Source organism: Euprymna scolopes, chromosome 7 (assembly GCF_053919585.1).
Source record: "Euprymna scolopes isolate OS-2025 chromosome 7, ASM5391958v1, whole genome shotgun sequence".
NCBI lineage: Eukaryota > Metazoa > Mollusca > Cephalopoda > Sepiida > Sepiolidae > Euprymna > Euprymna scolopes.
Window position 1 is genome coordinate 111,555,269 of NC_136488.1, and position 18,959 is coordinate 111,574,227.

The 18,959-nt window shown below is 37.9% G+C and overlaps 1 protein-coding gene across 1 annotated transcript in view; it reads left to right on the forward strand.

The window, feature by feature from the left end:
• LOC145280330 (phytanoyl-CoA dioxygenase domain-containing protein 1-like) overlaps positions 1–8,232 on the forward strand; it is a 231,100-nt gene extending 222,868 nt beyond the window's left edge. Inside the window, exon 4 of the mRNA XM_080132101.1 lies at positions 7,837–8,232. Coding sequence (XP_079988227.1) covers positions 7,837–8,192 — 356 coding nt within the window. The 3' untranslated portion in view covers positions 8,193–8,232. The remainder of the gene's footprint in view (positions 1–7,836) is intronic.
• The last annotated feature ends 10,727 nt before the right edge of the window (positions 8,233–18,959 follow it).

Sequence of the window (18,959 nt, forward strand, 5' to 3'; positions counted from 1 at the left end):
CTTGGGGACCAATCCTTTTTTGGTGTGACCACCATTCTCGATCACCAAGTAGTTGGTGTGCCTACCGGTACGGGTTCGATTATCCCCAGTGCCACGTCACGGTCTATATCTTGTTTCACCTTTTCCTTACAATGATGGGGGACAGGTATTGGTGTGTGGATTGCCATCGGTGTCGCATCTGGGAGGAATTTTATTTCTAAGGGTTTACCCTTCATTACTTGGAGTGGTTGGTGTGGACAGGTATTGAATGCGCTGGCCTTGAAATGTTCCTTTAGCCATTGCTCCAATTTTTCTCTGTTAATGTCGGTTGGCTCCAATGGGATTGCTGCTGGTGTCTTCGGAGCCGGTGCTTTGCGTGAGCACCCGCAAGGGGCTGTCTCTTCTGTTTCCGCTGAGCTGCTTTGCGATAATGATGTAGGAAAATTGGATGGCAATAATTTCAGCTCCTTAAGTGCCGTTTGTGATAAGTAGAGCCCGGATGTGTTGTCAGACACATACACTGCCTGTCGTGTTTCTCTTGATCCCACCTTAATATGTAAAAACAGGACCCCCTTTATGTGTAACTCTTATCCGATGGGTAGTTGGAACCAAGTACCCATTTGGGTACCCGAGGAGTCCTTGAATCTCGGGGCCAACAGAGCAAGTTTGGGCTCCTGTGTCCGCAAAGGCTTGGATGGCGTGGGTGCTCACTTTCATCGGCTTCTTTGGCACCCTTCCAAAGGTCGCATGGCACTTGTTCATTACAGTTACCTCTGCTGTAACTGAGGGGGACGGTTCTGGGGCGCCCACCTGGAACTGTTTCCCATTCCACTCAAGGTGAGGAATGTTTGCCGGTTGTCTCTCATTGTGTCTGTGAGTAGGGGCTTTATCCGTGGTGCAAAACATGAACGACTCCCCGCTTTTTATAGCCTCCGTTTTGGATCTATTAATTTTCCAGCACACCTTTTTAATATGCCCTTCTATTCCACAAAAGTGGCACTTGAGTCCCACTGCTGGGCAATCTTTCCGGTTCATCGATCCATCTCAGTGTGATGTTTTTCCGCAACCGTTGCAAGGTTTGGTGTCCCGTGGGGTCGACAGGGCTTTTGCCTCATGCATTTGTTGTACTTGATTCGACCTTTGTACCCCAGACATCGCGAGAGGTTGTGTGGTATCGGAAAAGTGTGGAGTTGCCTCGTCTGTTGCCTCCAGGCAAACCAACTGTGAAAACTTTAGATCCAAGGTAGGAAGTGTAGCTGCCTCTGCCAGTACCCTTCTCTGGTGTTCGATATTTCTTAACCCTGCCATCATTTGCCCGGCAATCATATCGTCTGAGCAATTAACCTGCTGCCGGCAAATGGGTTCGTTCGGACACTGAATACGAAATTCACAAAATTTCGCCTGGCCACGTAACCTCGATAAAAAATGGGTCACTGACTCACCCTCATTTTGCTTCATGGAGTGAAACGTTTGTCGGTGGACTTCCTTGTGTAAGCCTCGAACGGCCACCGGTCGTATTTGATGAAGAAGGTACTCCTCTGCTGCATTGTTGAGTCGTTCTGGTCCAATGAGCTCAAACAATAACTTGGTCGTTTCCGGTGTGCATGCTTCTCGCAGTTCGTTTTGAATTGCAGCTGGATTTTCGAGTCTGCACATCTCCTTGTACCGTGACCAGGTGTCTAAAAAGAGTGCCCATTCGCTATCTGTTGAGTCCAGACTTATAGAAGGTCGCTGCATTCTTTTTGTTTGCGACGTGTTCGCTCGTCCGTGTAAGATGTCCTTCCGTAATTCGATGTTTTCTTTTTGTAACTCGACTAGTTGACGTAATAAGAGAACGTTTTCTTGTTCCATAGTGTAACAATATCTTTAGTTCAATGCTGCGATATAAGTATTTCACATTTTAAAGTGACAATATGTTCGTAGCGCCATGTAAGGTTTGCGTTTTAAGCAAGCTGGTTTTCCAATCCGACAGCGTGTCGCCGTGAACGAGTGTAAACAAATAATGGCGATTCGCCTGTCCTTTTATAAGGGGGATAACTCCACTTATGCAAAGTCCGAGCGAAAGGGAGATAACTCCTTTCTGGCCTCTACAGTCGGGTACTTCTTCAAAGAATCGGGGGCAGCACTTCCTCATTGCCATCTTCCTCATTACCACCGTTATTGCCACCAATTTGTTCCATTATCCCCTCTCGTGGTTCCATATACAGTGTTTCACAATCAGTGTAAGGGGCCTTATCCGTCTTTGTCGGGTACTCCTTCGAAGAATCGGAGGCATCACTTCCTCGGTTCCATCTTCCTCAGTATGTTCCATCATCCCCTCTCGTGGTGCTATAGGCGGTGTTTCACAATCACGGCGGGTGGGCAGTATTCATTTTTCTCGGGTACTTTGATGAGGTGGTATTACTTCCTCATGTCCATCATTCTCATCACTATTGCCACTAGTATGTTCCATCATTCCCTCATCTGGTTCTGTAGGTAGTGTCTCTATGCTCAACTGAAGGGGCAGTAGGCGATCAGGATCATCCCTGAACTGTATGTGATCTTCCTCATCGTCCTCAGAATCAGAAGAGGTATAATAGGGGTGGATATCTTTTACATGACGTGGTACACCATCAATCAACATGGCCTGAGGACATGATTTTATCTATTTTTCGTCTGCAAAATTTTGCAGTGCACCCAGCATTTGGGGGTTTTACCCAAACACACTCTTGATATGGTGTATTGACTAACCACTGATGGTGTGACATCAATTCCTTTTATATGCTGTTCATTTCCAGATACTTGCCACTCACCCCGGGCAGGGTCGTTCCTATGTACTCTGGACAACATTTCAGCCATCATTTGCTGGAGAGAATCATCATCCACTATGTCGTCCCATCCTTTGGTTACTGCAGTTACTCATCTTTTTAACACTCCTGTTGCCGATCGGAGCCAGCCACAGACAGGTAGATGTCCTACTAATTTACCACAAATAGAAAACACAATGCGTCTTGTCAATACACTGGGTAACTCTGGAATCGCGCTCCTTCGCTTCCATCGCAAAGTATTGCCCTCCTCCCAGACCTCTAGGCCCAACACGGGCACCCCATCCTTTAGGCACTTAGGGTCTTTGCTTATTAATCCAAACGATTCCAGTTTTATTCGAACCACATCTGCAGACATTATATCCTCATTAACGTATATGTCATCAATGTAAGCTGAAGCAACTTTTGCTGTGGTCTCATCCTGCATCAAAACAGTTTTAATAATAGTTGTCATTATTGAGGGTGCTACGTTTAGGCCAAAATCTAAACGTGTCAAACAATATCGTTTTCCCTTGATTATCACTGTCTGAAATGGCCATAATGACTCGTGGACACATATATGCAGGTAGGCTCTCTTCAAATCCAGCAGTGCTACATTACTCCCTTTCTGACGCCACTCTCTTAGTTTAGCAGCACACACATCTGCGTTTCCAGTGAAAGCATCAACATGTTGATTCAATTCTCGGTAATCCATTATGGGCCAAATTTTGTCTTTAGTAGGTTGTTCAACAGCCATGAGCGGAATTAATCCTTTGGGTGGTCCCAGACGTTCCTGTGGGTATGGTATTAACCATCCGTTATCAATCCACAGCTGAAGTTCTTCTTCATATGCGGCCCTATTCTTCATGGAAACGGCATACTCTGGAATGGTATTGCACAGCCGATCTGGCACCTGGCTCATAGTCCATTTCCACTTTGCAGTCCACGCCTTTGGCTGTGTCACCCTTCTCAGTACAGATCGTGACTGTTCCTTTACCACAACATGCTCGGTACAAGCCATTGATCGTCATAATATCAACTGGTTGCTCCCACCACATCTGACAGTGATGCGCACTAACTGTAGACCGGGAACACCCCGTGTCTATGAGTGCTGAACACTGCACATTGTCAATTTTAACGCCAATCCTGTGTTTATTGGTTGGCAAAGGGCAAGGGTGGCGATAGTACCTTGCCCCCTACGTCGTTTCCTGAACAGTTGCGTGATATGTGCCCAAATTTATTGCAGCGATACCATTGTACTGTTCTCTGTGCTCGTGGATATACACACCTCCTATCACTCCGGCAATCCTTAGCAAAATGATTGGCCTCCCCACATAGCACACTGGCTTAACACACCTATTACTACCTAGGAGAGAATCTACATTGCCTCCATGCGGTTCGACTGCTGCATGTCGAATACTAGTTGCTGCTGCAATTGGCTCCTGTTCCTTACAGATGTTTCGAGCTCGGGCTAATAACTCATCTCTTGTCAATTCATCAATTCGTGACGATGCCCGCAACAGTTTGTTGATCTCCTCAGGTAAGCCTACTAAAAAGGCACAGCTTAATATCTTGTCGTTGACCCCACCAAATGGTACCAATAACTTTCGTAGGTCGGCTAGATACACGTCAATCGTTTCCTTGGGGTGAAGTCGCCAGCTCGTGAACTGTTGCCATGCAACAATTGGATCTGTACCAAATGCTGTATACAGGCTTTGCTTGATCGCATCCCAGTCTGGTTCATCCCCAAGTGCTGGTAGACTGCATAGGCCCCTCCGGTTAACCTCAGAGGAATGACTGTGGCTGGTTCTTTAATTCTGCACAGTGTACAGATCTTCTCAGCCTTTTCAACCCATTCGACGATAGATGGTCCAGTGATAGATTCGTCAAACTCAGGTATCAAGCGAATGTCGAATCTGTCCATTTTCTGCCTTTCGAGTCACCACACACAGAGAGCCGAAATAGCTTATAATTCAATAACTTGAGTGTTATTTCTTCTGCCCGTCACACCAATAATTTCCTGGGTAAGTTTGACACTGTTGTCCAAACTTCCAACTTCCAAACTTCTGTATACAAGAAGTATAAGCCATTTTGAGTTTCAGAACAGTTTCAGATGGTTCGCTGTTACACACAAGTCCTGGGAGATGACTTGTTTGTAGTAGACAGTTCCACAGAACAAAATATTCTTACCGTGTCGAGACGGAAAAGAACATGTAAAATTGCTCCAGAAAAGGTTTAATTCTGGTTTCTGATTGGTTGGTAGCAGAACGTGAATTAATTTGATTCGTCAGTTCTTAGCAGCATCGTTTATAAATAGAATCGTCCGACTGCGTGGGATCATACCCCATTATAGTCTCCTATGATGGGATGTGTCTCCTAGCGGCTTCGGCTGCAGGGAGACAGTGTAGTACATGTCAAGGATTCGTCACTTGACACTCAGCCCAACAGGTGAGGGGCCGGGAACCGGCCCAGCACCTGTTGGACTGAGGTACACCGCCTGGGTAATACCTAGGAGGTCCACCCTCCCAGGCCTTGCCACCGGGCTTTCCGGTGGGGCAAGTTTATTGCTTGCTGCCTGAGGCGCCCCGACCGGGGAATGCCGACAGGGTTACTCAGGCAATTTTTAAAATTGCAGGAGTGCCCCTCCTTTAGGGGAGCCTGCGGGGTTCCCACTTTCCGGCCTTGTGCCACATTTTGCTGAGGTGGGCAGCAAATAAATATCTATAATATATAATATATATATAATATAGAACCAAAATATTGCAACATAACGCACCTTCTCTCAACTCCAAACGCACTTCTGCTAATTCAACTTATTTCTTCAAAATCCAACTTCAAAATGAACGTGCTCTCTAAAAAATCAACCCTCTTTTATCTCCAACCAGGAGCATCTCATTTGCATATCAGGTGGTAACATTGCAGGCATATAAAGAGATAAGCAGCCATTTTTGTTTCTTTTTTCTTCATTCATTTCGTTCCACGACCGACCCGTTGAATTATGCACACGTGCTAGTTAGGTAAGTCACGCGTTTCCCTACACCAAGTTACCTGAAAAAAACAACTATGAAATTCTGACAGAAGCTGGAAATTTATCATTTCTAATCTACTTGAAGAATATTGTAAATATGTGAAGAATTATTCACTTGTTGTTCACACTACAAGTGTAAGGAATGTTTAGTTAATCCGGTTAATTTTCTTCGCTAGTAGAGGAAAAAGGACTTGCCCATTTTATTGAATGTACTATTCTCAAGCACGATAGTATTTATGCAAAGAAATTAAAGAAAAAACACATTTTGCTAAAATATTTTTTAAATAGAAAAGCGGGATTACCTTAAAGAAGAATACAATAAAAAATGTCTTTCAAATGCGGATACTATTATGAACACAAAGAACTTTTCTAAAAAAAGATTTAATTTGAACTCTGAATATTTTGCCATCTGGTAAGTGAACTCTCTCTCTCTCTCTCTCTCTCTCTCTCTCTCGCTCTCTCTCTCTCTCTCTCTTTCTATTTCTATCCTTTCGAAAAGTGTTTATCTATAAAAATTAATTTCTTATAAGCCTGATTGACAGACCTTGACTGCGAAGTACCAAACTTCTTTTCTATAGCCTCCTTTTCTTTGTCCATCACCTCGATGAAAAATTATCTCTTCAAAGTTGGTCTCTTTTTTCTTTTCTTCCTTGTATGTTTCTTTGTTTTTAACACTGTTGTAAAGTTAACATGTTATGTGGAAATGCCCTTTGTCAGACGTAACTGATGAAATCCAGAGGAAAGAAAAGAAAAGTAAAAGACAGAGAGAAAGATAAAAAAGAAATAAAGATGTTATACCATAGTCTTAATAGCAGTAGTGATGGTACGCTACACAAGTTCCCCTTCCAAATAACAGAATGGAAACTGATAAAATTCTAAATTTACATAACTATAATAATTTTTTAAAATTTATTTGTTTTCCTGTTTTATATTTAAAAATAAAAGTAGTAATTGTATATTTTCCATTATACACGTCTGCTTTGGATGAGTATAATTCAGTGTCTTTAAGGTTTTTGTTTTTGAGGTGCCTTCAATAAGTTTCCAGACTTTTTTCGTATGAGCACTTTTATTGATAGTACACACATAAAAGTATAGTCCCCTTTGAAGTAATCTCTTCCGGCTGCAAAACACTTATTGTACCATTCCAACAACTTCTGGAAGACCCCATAGAAGTCCTCATGTGTAAGGACGTCAATGACCCTCGTCACAGCCTCTTTCATTTCCTCACTTGTCTCATAACGTTTTCTACAGTTTTCCTTGATAATAACCAAAAGTCACAAGGAGCAAAGTCTGGATTATAGGGAGGGTGAGTTAGTCTGTGACAAAGATGGAGCACCGTTGAGAAAAACTTTGCATAAATCTTCCACATCTTCAGTTTCTCACAAATAATTGTGTGTATAGTTCCCACACTGACATCAAACTGTACACTTATTGCCTCTTTAGACACACGACAGTTTTTATCCATGAAATTCTTTATTTGGCCAATCAAGTCTGATGTACTGTCTTGTGAGTCCTCACACATCTCTCATCATCTCTCATAGTTTCCCTGTCTTCCTTGAATCTCTTATGCCATTCAAAATTGATGTTCGATTCGTACAAGATGGCCCAAAAGTAGTCTGAAGCATTTCGTACGTTTCTGTGACATCTTTCCAAGTTTAAAACAGAATTTTATTACATATCGTTCTTCGAAATGTCCTCATGTCAAGATTGCATTTTTGAAATTCAACAACTATGACAATCAGAGTTTGTTCGTTTATTAACTTTAGATTGTTGACATGTTATACACTTTAAGAAAAGTTCCTTAATATTTTTGTTCATACTTGGGCAAAAGTTTCTGAATTTAATTAATCTCAATGACGCACCTATCCCGGGGTATGCTAAACTATGTAAGCTTTCATAGCTTTGTATAAAGTTTACGTGACTAAAATAGGAATTAATTTCCAGAGAAAAATTATAGAAATTTTTCACATTAGTTCTTTTACCGGCTTCAAAAAAATTTTTTTTTCATTTTTTTAACTGCTTTTATAATTATTTTTATTTTGCTAGGTTCTCACCGTAATGGAATTCTGGAACATAATACTGCTGAAAAAGCAGGCAATTTGCTTACCAACAACCAGGAGATTTCAACATCTCTTTTTCATGTGAGCAGAGCGGTAGCATGTCCACTTGAACCTGGTCAAATGTCACTTCATCATGGACTCACTGTACATGGGAGTGAACCGAATCTTTCTAACAGACGACGCTGTGGTTATGTTATTCGCTATGTTGCTACACATTCACGACCAATTGAAAACGATCCAAGTCGACCCAGAATATTCCCAGCGACTGTATTAGTTTCCGGCAAAGACAAGTATCATCATTTTCCAGATAATTCTTCTAAATTGTTTTCAAAAAATATATAAGCATCTTTTGTCCCAGTTGAACATGTCAAAAAGCATGAGTTTTAAGACGAGGCTTTGAAATAATAATTCTTTATTTTTAATGTTATTCAAGAGTTTTGATATTTAAAATTAAAATATTGCAGCCAAATGTTTACTAAAAATATTGTAATCGAGAAACATATATCATTCTTATGAGTTTTCTTCAATTATCATCAAAATATCCAAAAACAAAAAGTAAAGTAAGGTAAATTTTACTTATCAAACAAGCTAATGCAATGGATACGTATCGCGTGTATATATATATATATATATATATATATATATATATATATATATATATATATATATATATGTGTGTGTGTGTGTGTGTGTGTGTGTGTGTGTGTGTGTGTATGTATATAATATTTTCACAAAATCAAGACAATGAAAATAAATTTTAATAAATGTATTTTTTTTTTTATAAATGTAGTAAATATTTCTTTTTGCTTTTTTTTAATTTTTCTTCCTTTGAAGATTGTATTGCTGGATATGAGGCAGCCAAACCAGCTGCCAACATTGCCCGCTTTTTATTGAAACCAACCGAGAGCTCTTTTTAGTATCCTCGCTGTTCCCTTAAGTGCAATTGTCTGGATCTCTTTTGCACTTGGTTCACCAGGAATATTAGTTAGATAGGACTTTTGCCATAATGCACGCACACAAGGAAATATAAACATACTGAATATATATATATATATATATATATATATATATATATATATATATATATATATATATATATATATATATATATATATATATAGACAGACAGATACATATGTGTGCGTGTGTGTGTGTGCATTTTTTACGCCCGAATAGTTTAATGATTTAATGTTCATTTAAGCTTAAGCGTGACCAACAAAGAGAAAATGTTATATATATAATAATAATATAAATATACAAGAAATAAATGTTACCATAGTCAATAAAAGTTACTTTTATGGTAGAAAAGTTCATTGGTTTGTATTTTTAAGTAGTTTGTAAAAAAATGTTTTTTTAATTCACGAAAAATCAAAATGGCAGCGACCCCGTTTTCAATTTGAAGGAGGAGCACCTGAGCATTCTGTGTTAACAATTTAAGAGAGTTCCGTCAACGTAAGGAATATTTATAGGCATATTTTAATGTTTTCCGTTATTTTGTGCTTGATTATGCAGTTATGGCATGTGTAGTTTATATAAAAATCCATTTAAGTAGTTATCGCCTCAAATTTCGTTTTAATTTCGGTTCACTGAAATTATTTCAAGTAAAGAGTAAAAAAAACTATTTCAAAACAAAAAAAAGATGAACTGAACTTTTATTGACTATGGTAACATTTATTTCTTGTATATTTATTTTTTCGGGTAGTCGTTTGTTGGCTTTTATGCTAAACACTCTTACTAAATAATATCGACAAATTATCGTAAAACAAAGAAACAAAAACAGTTTTGAAAAATAATGAAGCTTTACTTACTTTAGTAAAATAATCCGAAACAGCAAAATGGGATATTAAAAAAGTAAACACGTAATTACTTTTGGTGGTTTTAAAGCAAAGAATCGATATAAATATGAATAAGAAGAAAATGGCACCCTTTTCAAGCAGAACATCTTCGTTTCAGTTTTACAGTATTGAACGGTGTAGTATTGCGCCGTCATATTCAGGGTTGTACTATTGTAATGTAAAGAAAATGCAGAAAGTGTTGTAATCAACTGAATTCCTTCTAGTACACTGACAAAAAAAGCTTAAACAGATATATAAATAAAAATAAAAAGGTTATATAAATGTTTTTAAATAGATACGTAATCACATGAGCAGAATTTTTTCCTTCTTTGGACACGATAACAAGTAACGTTCTTATTTTTTTATTATTCATCTATTTTCGAAAGAGTGCCACGTGCAAGTGGAAAAGGGGAAAAAACAGAGTTATACAACATTTCTGTCGAGAATTGTCTAAAGTTCCGACTTTTTTTTTTGGCTTTCACTTTAATAAGAACGTGGATTTATGAGGTGAATTTATTCGACACAATATGATTCAACTAAAAAAAGAATAAATGCTAACGTAAATTAAGATTAAATAGCACCTTATGTTATTGTGGACCCTCACCCTTTTTAAAAAACCTTGTTTAACTTTATGACATATTTACATTCTATGGAGCGAATGAACATCCAATAATTTTATTATACCATATTTCTTCAAACTGAAACATAATTACCTAAGTATACTTACGCAAATAGATATGAAAAGTATTTGTTAAAGTTTATGCTATATTTCCATGGAGTACGGGCGCGAACGCAGACCCCCAAAATTTTATTATACCATCCCTATTTAAGGTGAAACATACTTATCAAAGTATTCTTATGTACATCTATATCAAAAGCCCTTGTAAACGTTTTTTTTTTCATTTTTATTTCCATATTTTGGAGGCCAGGCGCAAACACAGACCCCACCATTCTGCCAGATCAAACATACCCATTCCTGATCCTCGATACATCTTCTATCATTATATGTAATCATTTTTTTTAAATAGTCAACCATATAGAAGCCTATTCGTGACCAGACACACACACACACACAGACGTTCAGCTTTATATGATATATATATATATAATTATTTTTACCTAGATAAATGGCATCTTACTTTAAGAATAGAATTTGTGTATAGAGGCGCAATATTTCAAGTTTAGTAACCGTCATTAATGTAGGGAAATAGTATTATAGAATATGAGAATTTTCGGAACTCAGCCAATCAGAATGGGCGGACTATGTAAAGTAAAACTTAAATAATTATGTATCGGAAAACTGTAAGATTATATTATGTCTATGTATCTATTAAGCAGTTACGATCAGTGTAATCTCAATAGTGTAGGAAAATATAGAATTGTTCCCGGTGTAAACTGGTAGCAGTGATAGAACTTAATATTTAGAGAGAAAAATGAGAACTCTTTCCTCTAAAGATGTTGCAACTGTAATGGTGTTGCTCGTCGGATACAATGTAGCATTTTATTTTCATGACTTAAAGTGTCTAAAATGGTGTTTGAAAGCTGGTGACTATTATGCTAGATGTAATAAATTGTATGTGGTATCTGTTGTTGTAAAACTACGATACTTTCGCCCAGAGAGGAATTTTTGCAATCCTTTTATTATATAGGAGATAAGGTAGCGACCTTTGAAAAAAGAAAAATAATTAAAAATATTAAAATTATAAATAATAAATATAAACGAGATAAGTATACGAGAAGAGGAAGAAGGAAATATTAGAATAAAAATCAGAAGTGTAGTAAAAGTACAAAAAATAAAAAGAAAATAGTGATCACTATGAATTAATGTTGATGAGCAAACAGTAAAAGAACAAAGGAAAATATAGTCAAGAGAAAGAAGAAAGCGAAGACAATAAAAGGCAAAAAGGGGTACAGAAATATAAGATGGAAAGGGAACAAAACGACAAAAAAAAGAATGACAGTGTCAACCCGTCCTCTTGTCGATGCAACACATGAAATTCTTTTTCCTTTTTTTCTTCAACTTGCAATAAATCCTCGTGTATTAACTATTATCTTCCACCATCCGTTTTCATTCTAAGCTGTCCAACAAAAAACTCGACTCAACCTTTATGCTTTAGAATTCGTCCCTTTTAACAGTTACCAATTATATACATATGAAAATTAATGGCATACGTTCACAAATGAGCTTTATGAATTATGATTTTCTTTTCTTCTTTTCTACATTTTCTGCCGTCATTTTACAAGCTAAGCAAACACAAGGTCGTTTGCGAGAATGATGATTTCTATTACACCTCTCCTGATATTACTCTCCCAAAAATAGCAGGGAGATGGTGATCGCCTTTAACGTGTACTTCTACATAGAATTGGAGGCGTCACTTCTTTGTTCCCATCTTTCTTATCACTACCGTCATCGTCACCAGCACATTCCATAATTTCCTCTTCTGTTTCCGTAGGCAGCGTTTCTAAACTCATCCGAAGGGGCAGTAGAGGATCAGATATTTGTATGTCGCATAGCATATTTTCAAACACAAGAGTAAATACAGTGTGTAGGCAGCCATGCTCGAAAAGGGTAGGATTTGCTGCAAAATTCTTGGCAAAATTTTTCTTTGTCAGATGCTGATGAAATTACCTCAGGTCCATTGATGATGCTTAGAATAGAGGGGACATCTCTGTTCAGGACCCTGTTTGTTATTGGCTAAAACTGGTGAGAACCAAGCTGCTGCTCAGTTACTTTAAACTTAATGTACAGAGCATAAGAATCTCTCGCATTCTTTATTACCTTTTTTACAGTGGGTTGCTAGCAGTCCTAAAGGTGGTTTTAGTTTATAACATCTATTTCGTTGAAAGCAATGGAAATAGTGGTTTCTGTGCACAATGCCAGCAGCACATTCTGAAGTGAACCACGGTTGGCTATTAAGCTTTTGTTGCAATTTCTTGGAGGGTGTGAAGCAGTTTATACCGACAATTAATCATTCCATCAAGTCAAATAATATAGAGATCACATTCTTTTTAAATCAGAATGAGGTAAATCTAATATAAATGTTCACAAGTTATCCCAATCAGCCATAGAGTATCAATATAGAGTAAGATAGAGAGGTACATATGAGAACTTATAAAATTTTTATTTTATCTTAAACTTTATCTTAATCTTTATTATTAAATTTTGTTTTTATCTTAACTAAGTGATCAGAAGATCCCAATAAAGACAGAACAGAGGATGAGCAAAATTCTGGGCAATTTGTAAGAAAAATGTTAAGGAGACTTGCAAACTGTCCATCAGTTCACCATTCGTGAACAATCATGACAGCTGGCCTACTCAAAAAAGACGGATGACGAGGGTAGGTATTACCCTCGTCATCCGTCTTTTTTTGAGTAGGCCAGCTATTCAATGTTGTGAAGTCTCTACATGTTAGCCGAGGGATAAGCAGACAGAATGTGGTCAATTTTCTCAGATAGACTCTTAATGATAGTAACTCCACTATATAGGGACGATAGAGGTCAATATGAACACGGTGCCGTGAGCCAGTGCAACTCTTAAGCACATATAGGGCAAATTAGGATCTTCTCTGGAGATATCCCTGTAACATGGGAAGCCATCTCTAATGTAGGCATGTATTCCATGCCCATGATGATTTTCATATCAAGTTTGAGTATCCTTTAATCACGAACTCATCTAGGGAAACAATTGATCCAATGCCAGTTTCACACAAGAGAGGTTTAATCTCTTGTAATTCGATTTCAACCTCTGGAAGGTTGGAACACAGATCCCTGATATTGGAAATAGAGATCTGGTAGCGGGGGTCAACATTGTGAGTTGGAGTTCTGGGTTTAATCTTGAATCGTTACTTGAGATTTTTCATTATTGAGTACTGAGATATGTGGAAGAGATCGGCAGAGAAAAAAAGCAATAAAGAATGATTTTGCAGACTATATAGAGGAAAAGCCGTAACATTACCCACTAGTATAGCATCGAGAGTCCTCACCAGAAGCTACTGCATGGTCCAGAATTCATTCACCAAATGGCAATACAGCAGCTCCAGTCCGTTGCATTTGCTGATAGGATGACCTTTTTGATGGAAAATCAGGCAGATATCGTCAGTTCAGGTAAAGCTTACCTCCAGCACTCTTATTAGTAACATGTTACAAGAATAGAAATAGGAAGTTAAAATAAGGACATTTCAAGCGAATGCTCAGGAAAAAGACTGCTAGTCTAGTATACAGCTTTATTTCAAAACTAATTAGTTTTAGGATGAGTTCCAATTGAAATGGCAATTCAAAGAAGATAAATTATTAAAGTTTTAAAGTTCAAAATATTTACAATTTAATGATGGAACCCAGAATAAAGAAAAACATAAGTTTAAGTATATCCCGCATCAAGTTGAATTAAAATCATAGAACTATCGATCCATAATCTATTATGTATATCCATACATTATAAAATTTCATATCAACTTACTAGAAAGAAAAGATTAAAAATGTAGTTGAAACAAAGTAAATTGCTTTATATAAAGTTTTGTGATATATAAGTGAATCTAACTAAATCATAGCATTCCCAAAGTCAATATGCTAAATATATATTAATTCATTATTCAAATAAATTCCATAAATTATTTTAAGTTAACTAAGCTCAAGTATACGGTTTCATTCTGTTTTTAATGCTCATTAGAAACGATATGATCTATGAAACAAAATTAATATATTTTAATAATATCACAAAAATACAATTACAAATATATTCATAAGCCCACATACATACCTATACACATATAAATATGCATATGATGATGTTTGCAACGTCTCTTGTCAGACGAGTGCCACTCCCTCAGACACTTAAAGTCCATGAGCCCGAAAATGACTTCCATCGCCACAGCACCATTTTTATAGACAAATGCCTGAGGGAGTATCTATACACAGATGATGTTACAGAGTCTTAGCTTTGTACGACAGCTCTCTCTCGGTTCAAGATGTTGAGATCCAGCAACAAGTAAGAGCAAGATAGCCAGCAACAAGTTAAACTGCAGACCAGCTTAATGCGAGTACTGGTCTCCCGCATTATGGTTTTTTAAATCAGAGATTTGCTTCTCCCAGAAAGGTTGCCTTCACCACGGCTTATGGGAGTCCTCTCCACCCCAGCACACACATACATACACACAAACACACACGGTGCTAGTTGGCCGTTGACCCTAAAAAAGGCTTCATTCATTCGCCCTTTGGCAGGTCTTGTTTTTAATCCTTCAGGGAGACTAGCCACCCTCCTCACCAAACAAGTCTGGTGGGGGAACCAGTTTAGTCACCGGTGACCCGACCATGAGGCAGGTAGTACTGGGTTATATGGTACCAGTAGCATATGACATGACCTGACTATAAAATATGCATATACACATATACATACACATGGAATAAATAGGCTATTAATAATTATTATTAAGAAGGTGGTGAAAATGTGCCTGTTGGGGCAAGGAAGTTAGCATATAAATTTTTTCCTGTTTGCAGTGGAAAATGATTTCACTCTTGTAGTTTATAATACGATTATTTTTATTTTTTCAGGAGGAAATTATTAAAGTTGCTTCAGAGATAGAAAGTTGACAGGATCTTGAACCTGGGGAATGAGGATATTTTTAATCGTCCATTTTAAGGAGAAGGATATTCTTATTAGATTTAAGATTTCTTACTAAAAGAGTTAGAGGTGTACAATTATTATTGTTATTTGTATTTTTAAAAAGAATATATGTGAGATGAAATATGTTTCTTAATAAGAAAGGCCGATGCTCCGATGTATGTGTAAGTTTTCAGATGTGTAATAGAGTGATCTTTGATTTGAAAGCTAGTGTTAAGGATACATGAAGGTGTATTTAAACATAGAGATAAATTGGGCGATCAGATTTACAGAAGGGATTCTGGTGGAGGAGACTCATTTAAAGTAATGCCTAATAGGTTATCGTTTAGCGTAATGCTGGATTGATTATGCTCCTGAGTGTTACCAGTAGAGTTTTGAATGAGAAGGGTAAGAGATATTATTTATACCACTAGTATTAAGGTTGAGCAATTCTGTTACAGAGCATGAATAGTGGGCCTGGCACTTGCAATTTGTGGAATTAATGTTTTGGGGATTAGTCTTTTGGGTCTAATTAATTTTCCTATTATTTCAATGTATTATGGTTTGTATGGTAGAAAAAGAGATTTTGAGAGTATTTTTTTTATTTTAAGTTAAATAGGGATAGCCATAAAATTGGAGGTTTGTTCAAATATATTCTTGTTAGCAGAGAGCTTAGAGATTCAATTTGAGTCAACTTAAAAGGAAACGCCCAACTAATTTAATGGGAGATTTGTGGTTGATTCTATTTGATCTGATGATAGATTTGGGTAGGTTGGAAAATTTATGAACATAAAATAGGGATAATTTGGTTTATGGTAGTGGTTAAAATGGCCAGAATTAAGGTTAAGTGTAACATCAAGAAAATTGGATGCTTTTTTTTCCATTATCCAAAGTAATAGTAAGTTCCAAATCTTCAAAAAAAAATTTCGGATGTCATTTATATTTCTATTATCTATTCTATATCTTTCCTTAGTGATGAAAAGAACATCATCTCTCTATAGGCCTCCTTCGACATCTCTATCTTTGAATTTAATTTAAGTTCATTTAAAAGGAAAAGGTCAACTAAATCAGTAATTTGAGCCGAGGCGGATATACTCATAACAATATCAACATTATCAAAGTATCTGTCCTCGTTCAGAGTTTGTAAAACTTTTCTAAAATTTTTAATCTAAATTATTTAAAGTTTTGGATCCTACTTTCTTTAACTTCAGATTGTCTTATTTATATATGTATTTATATATGTATTTATATATGTATTTATATATGTATTTCCGTATTCTTCTTTTGCCTTTTCTATCTCTATTTTCACTTTCTCCTTTTTCTTTCTTATATTTTCCTTTTTTCTTTTATTGTTTGCCTGTCTTTAATGATCCTCATTACTTCATAGTGATCCATGTAATGAAAACAGGACAAAAGAATAGTAATCTTTTATTCAATTAAGAATCTTACTACTCGTCTACTTGACAGGCGAAAATGTACAGTTTTTATAGCTTGAATTATCAAAAGAGGAGATAATCCATATTCACAACATTCTCCCCCACCAAATTTCTTACTGATAGGGAAAAAAGTCCCTTAAATGTCCAGATTCTCTACGAGCTTGCAGTAGCTGCCTCGGCAGTCCATGATTCGTTGTTGGGGTACTCACAGGAAGACTCTTCAGTACGAGCCTGTCTGTCGGCTCTAAAATTCCTTGCTCCAAAATGTTTCCTTCTCAGAGGAGCAGTTCGTTCCGCATCAGAGTTTGTCTTTGGATGAACACGTTGTTCAGTGCTAGTTCTTTAACTGTCAGGGATTCAGGTGTTCACACATCCAAAGTGTCTGATTGAGCCCCAATGGAGGCAATGTCACTAGACAACGTGTCAGGAACAATTTCAGTGCCATGATTTTCCGGAGAAGCTTCAGTGTCAGGGGAAGTTGGTCTGTCCTCAGGGGCTGTCCACGGTCCTGATACATCTCTGGCAGGTGCTAGATCTCTGAGACACACATTAGACTCTCTACCCTCTGCATGTCGTTCTAGGGCATACTGGGGGTTCGCCTCTATGAGCTTTATGTCGTCAAACAAGGGATCACTCTTGGTGTAATGTGCATGTCATCTCAGAAACACAGTACCGAGTTGAGAGAGCCAAGATGGAAGTGAAGCTCCTGCCAAACTCCATCGCTGGAAAAGTAAAAACCTTTCATGTGGGCTGGCATTCGTGGTGGTACACAATATGGATTGTATGGCGTATAATGCGACAGGAAGGAGATTTTACCAATTATCAATCAAACATCCGTTATTTAGTGTAGCCAATTGAACGGTCTTCCAAATAATGCTGTTATCTATATATATCGTATCGGCCGTTACCCTTAGGGTTGTAGGGAGTTGTTTGGCTTATAGCTACTTTCATTCCTGTAGAAATTGTTGAAGCTGCTCTGACATGAAAGAAGGCCCTCAGTTCGAATGTATATAGGCAGGAACTTCAAAGACCGTGAATAATGAGCGGAGGCATTGTTTTGTTCCTTGTTTTGCTTGTCTGTGGGCTCTAAAATACCTTGCTCCAAATGTTTCCTTCTCAGAAGAGCAGACTCTTGACAGTGTATCAGATCTTTCAATTCTCCACCTCACTATTTTCATCATTCTTTATTTTGCTTATAGTTTTAGAGTTGAACATAAAAGCAACTGATTTTTGGTCAGTAATAAGTTTAAAGTGGCGTCCGATTAGGTAGGGTTGCCATTTTCTTAATGCCGCGACTATAGCATAAGCGTCCTTTTCAATTGCAGAGTGTCGTTGTTCAGCCTGTGAGAGGGTCCTTGAAAAAAAGGCTACAAGACGATCAGCTTGTCTCAAAGAAGCACAATCTGATGCATCTGTTTCAACAACCAGAGGAATATTTTGGTCAATAGACTGTAATTGTAATTACTGATTTTGCAACATCCTTTTTCAGTCCCTCAAATTCCTCAACATCTTGACGGGACAGAGGAAACGTCTCTACTTGTGTTAATGAATGTATCTGTGGTTAAAAGTAAAGAACCTTACCTCATGTATCGTGCGGCTCGTGTTAGGAAAGAAAAAAAAAAGAAAAAAGAAAAATGGCCGACCCCCTGATATTTATAGACTGAAAATCACGTGATGTGATGAGAAGGGGGAGAGGGTATGCAAATGAGATGTGGTTGGGTCTCTCTATAAAAGAGCCGTCTTCTTTATTTTGGGCGTCAGTGTGGAAAGTGCAGAGAGAAGAGAACAGTTAGATTTGAGTTTGAGACTTTTGATCTGAGCTTGAGTTCAAATTTAACGTCAAGCTATTTCGGCATAGTGACAAAAATGGGTGACCGAGTAAGATTGAGCAGCGATATCCTGAGGCCATTTACTGGAGAAGGTGACGTGGTTGTGTGGCTTAACAAGCTGAAGTTGGTGGCAAGGCTGCAGAAGATCAAGGATATGGCCACATTAATACCAATGTATTTGGAAGGAAGTGCTCTAGCGGTCTATCTAGAAATGGAAGAGACGGATCAGGCCATTGCTGAGAGCATTGAAAACCGGTTAAAGACCACATTTTCCGAGAGCGCGTTTGAGGCTTACAACAAGCTCAAAAGAGTCACCTGAACTGGGGAGTCTGTGGACGTGTACGTGGCAGAGATAAGGCGACTAGCAGGATTGGCTGGATATGGCAGACACAGCCTTGAGAAGACTGTAAAGC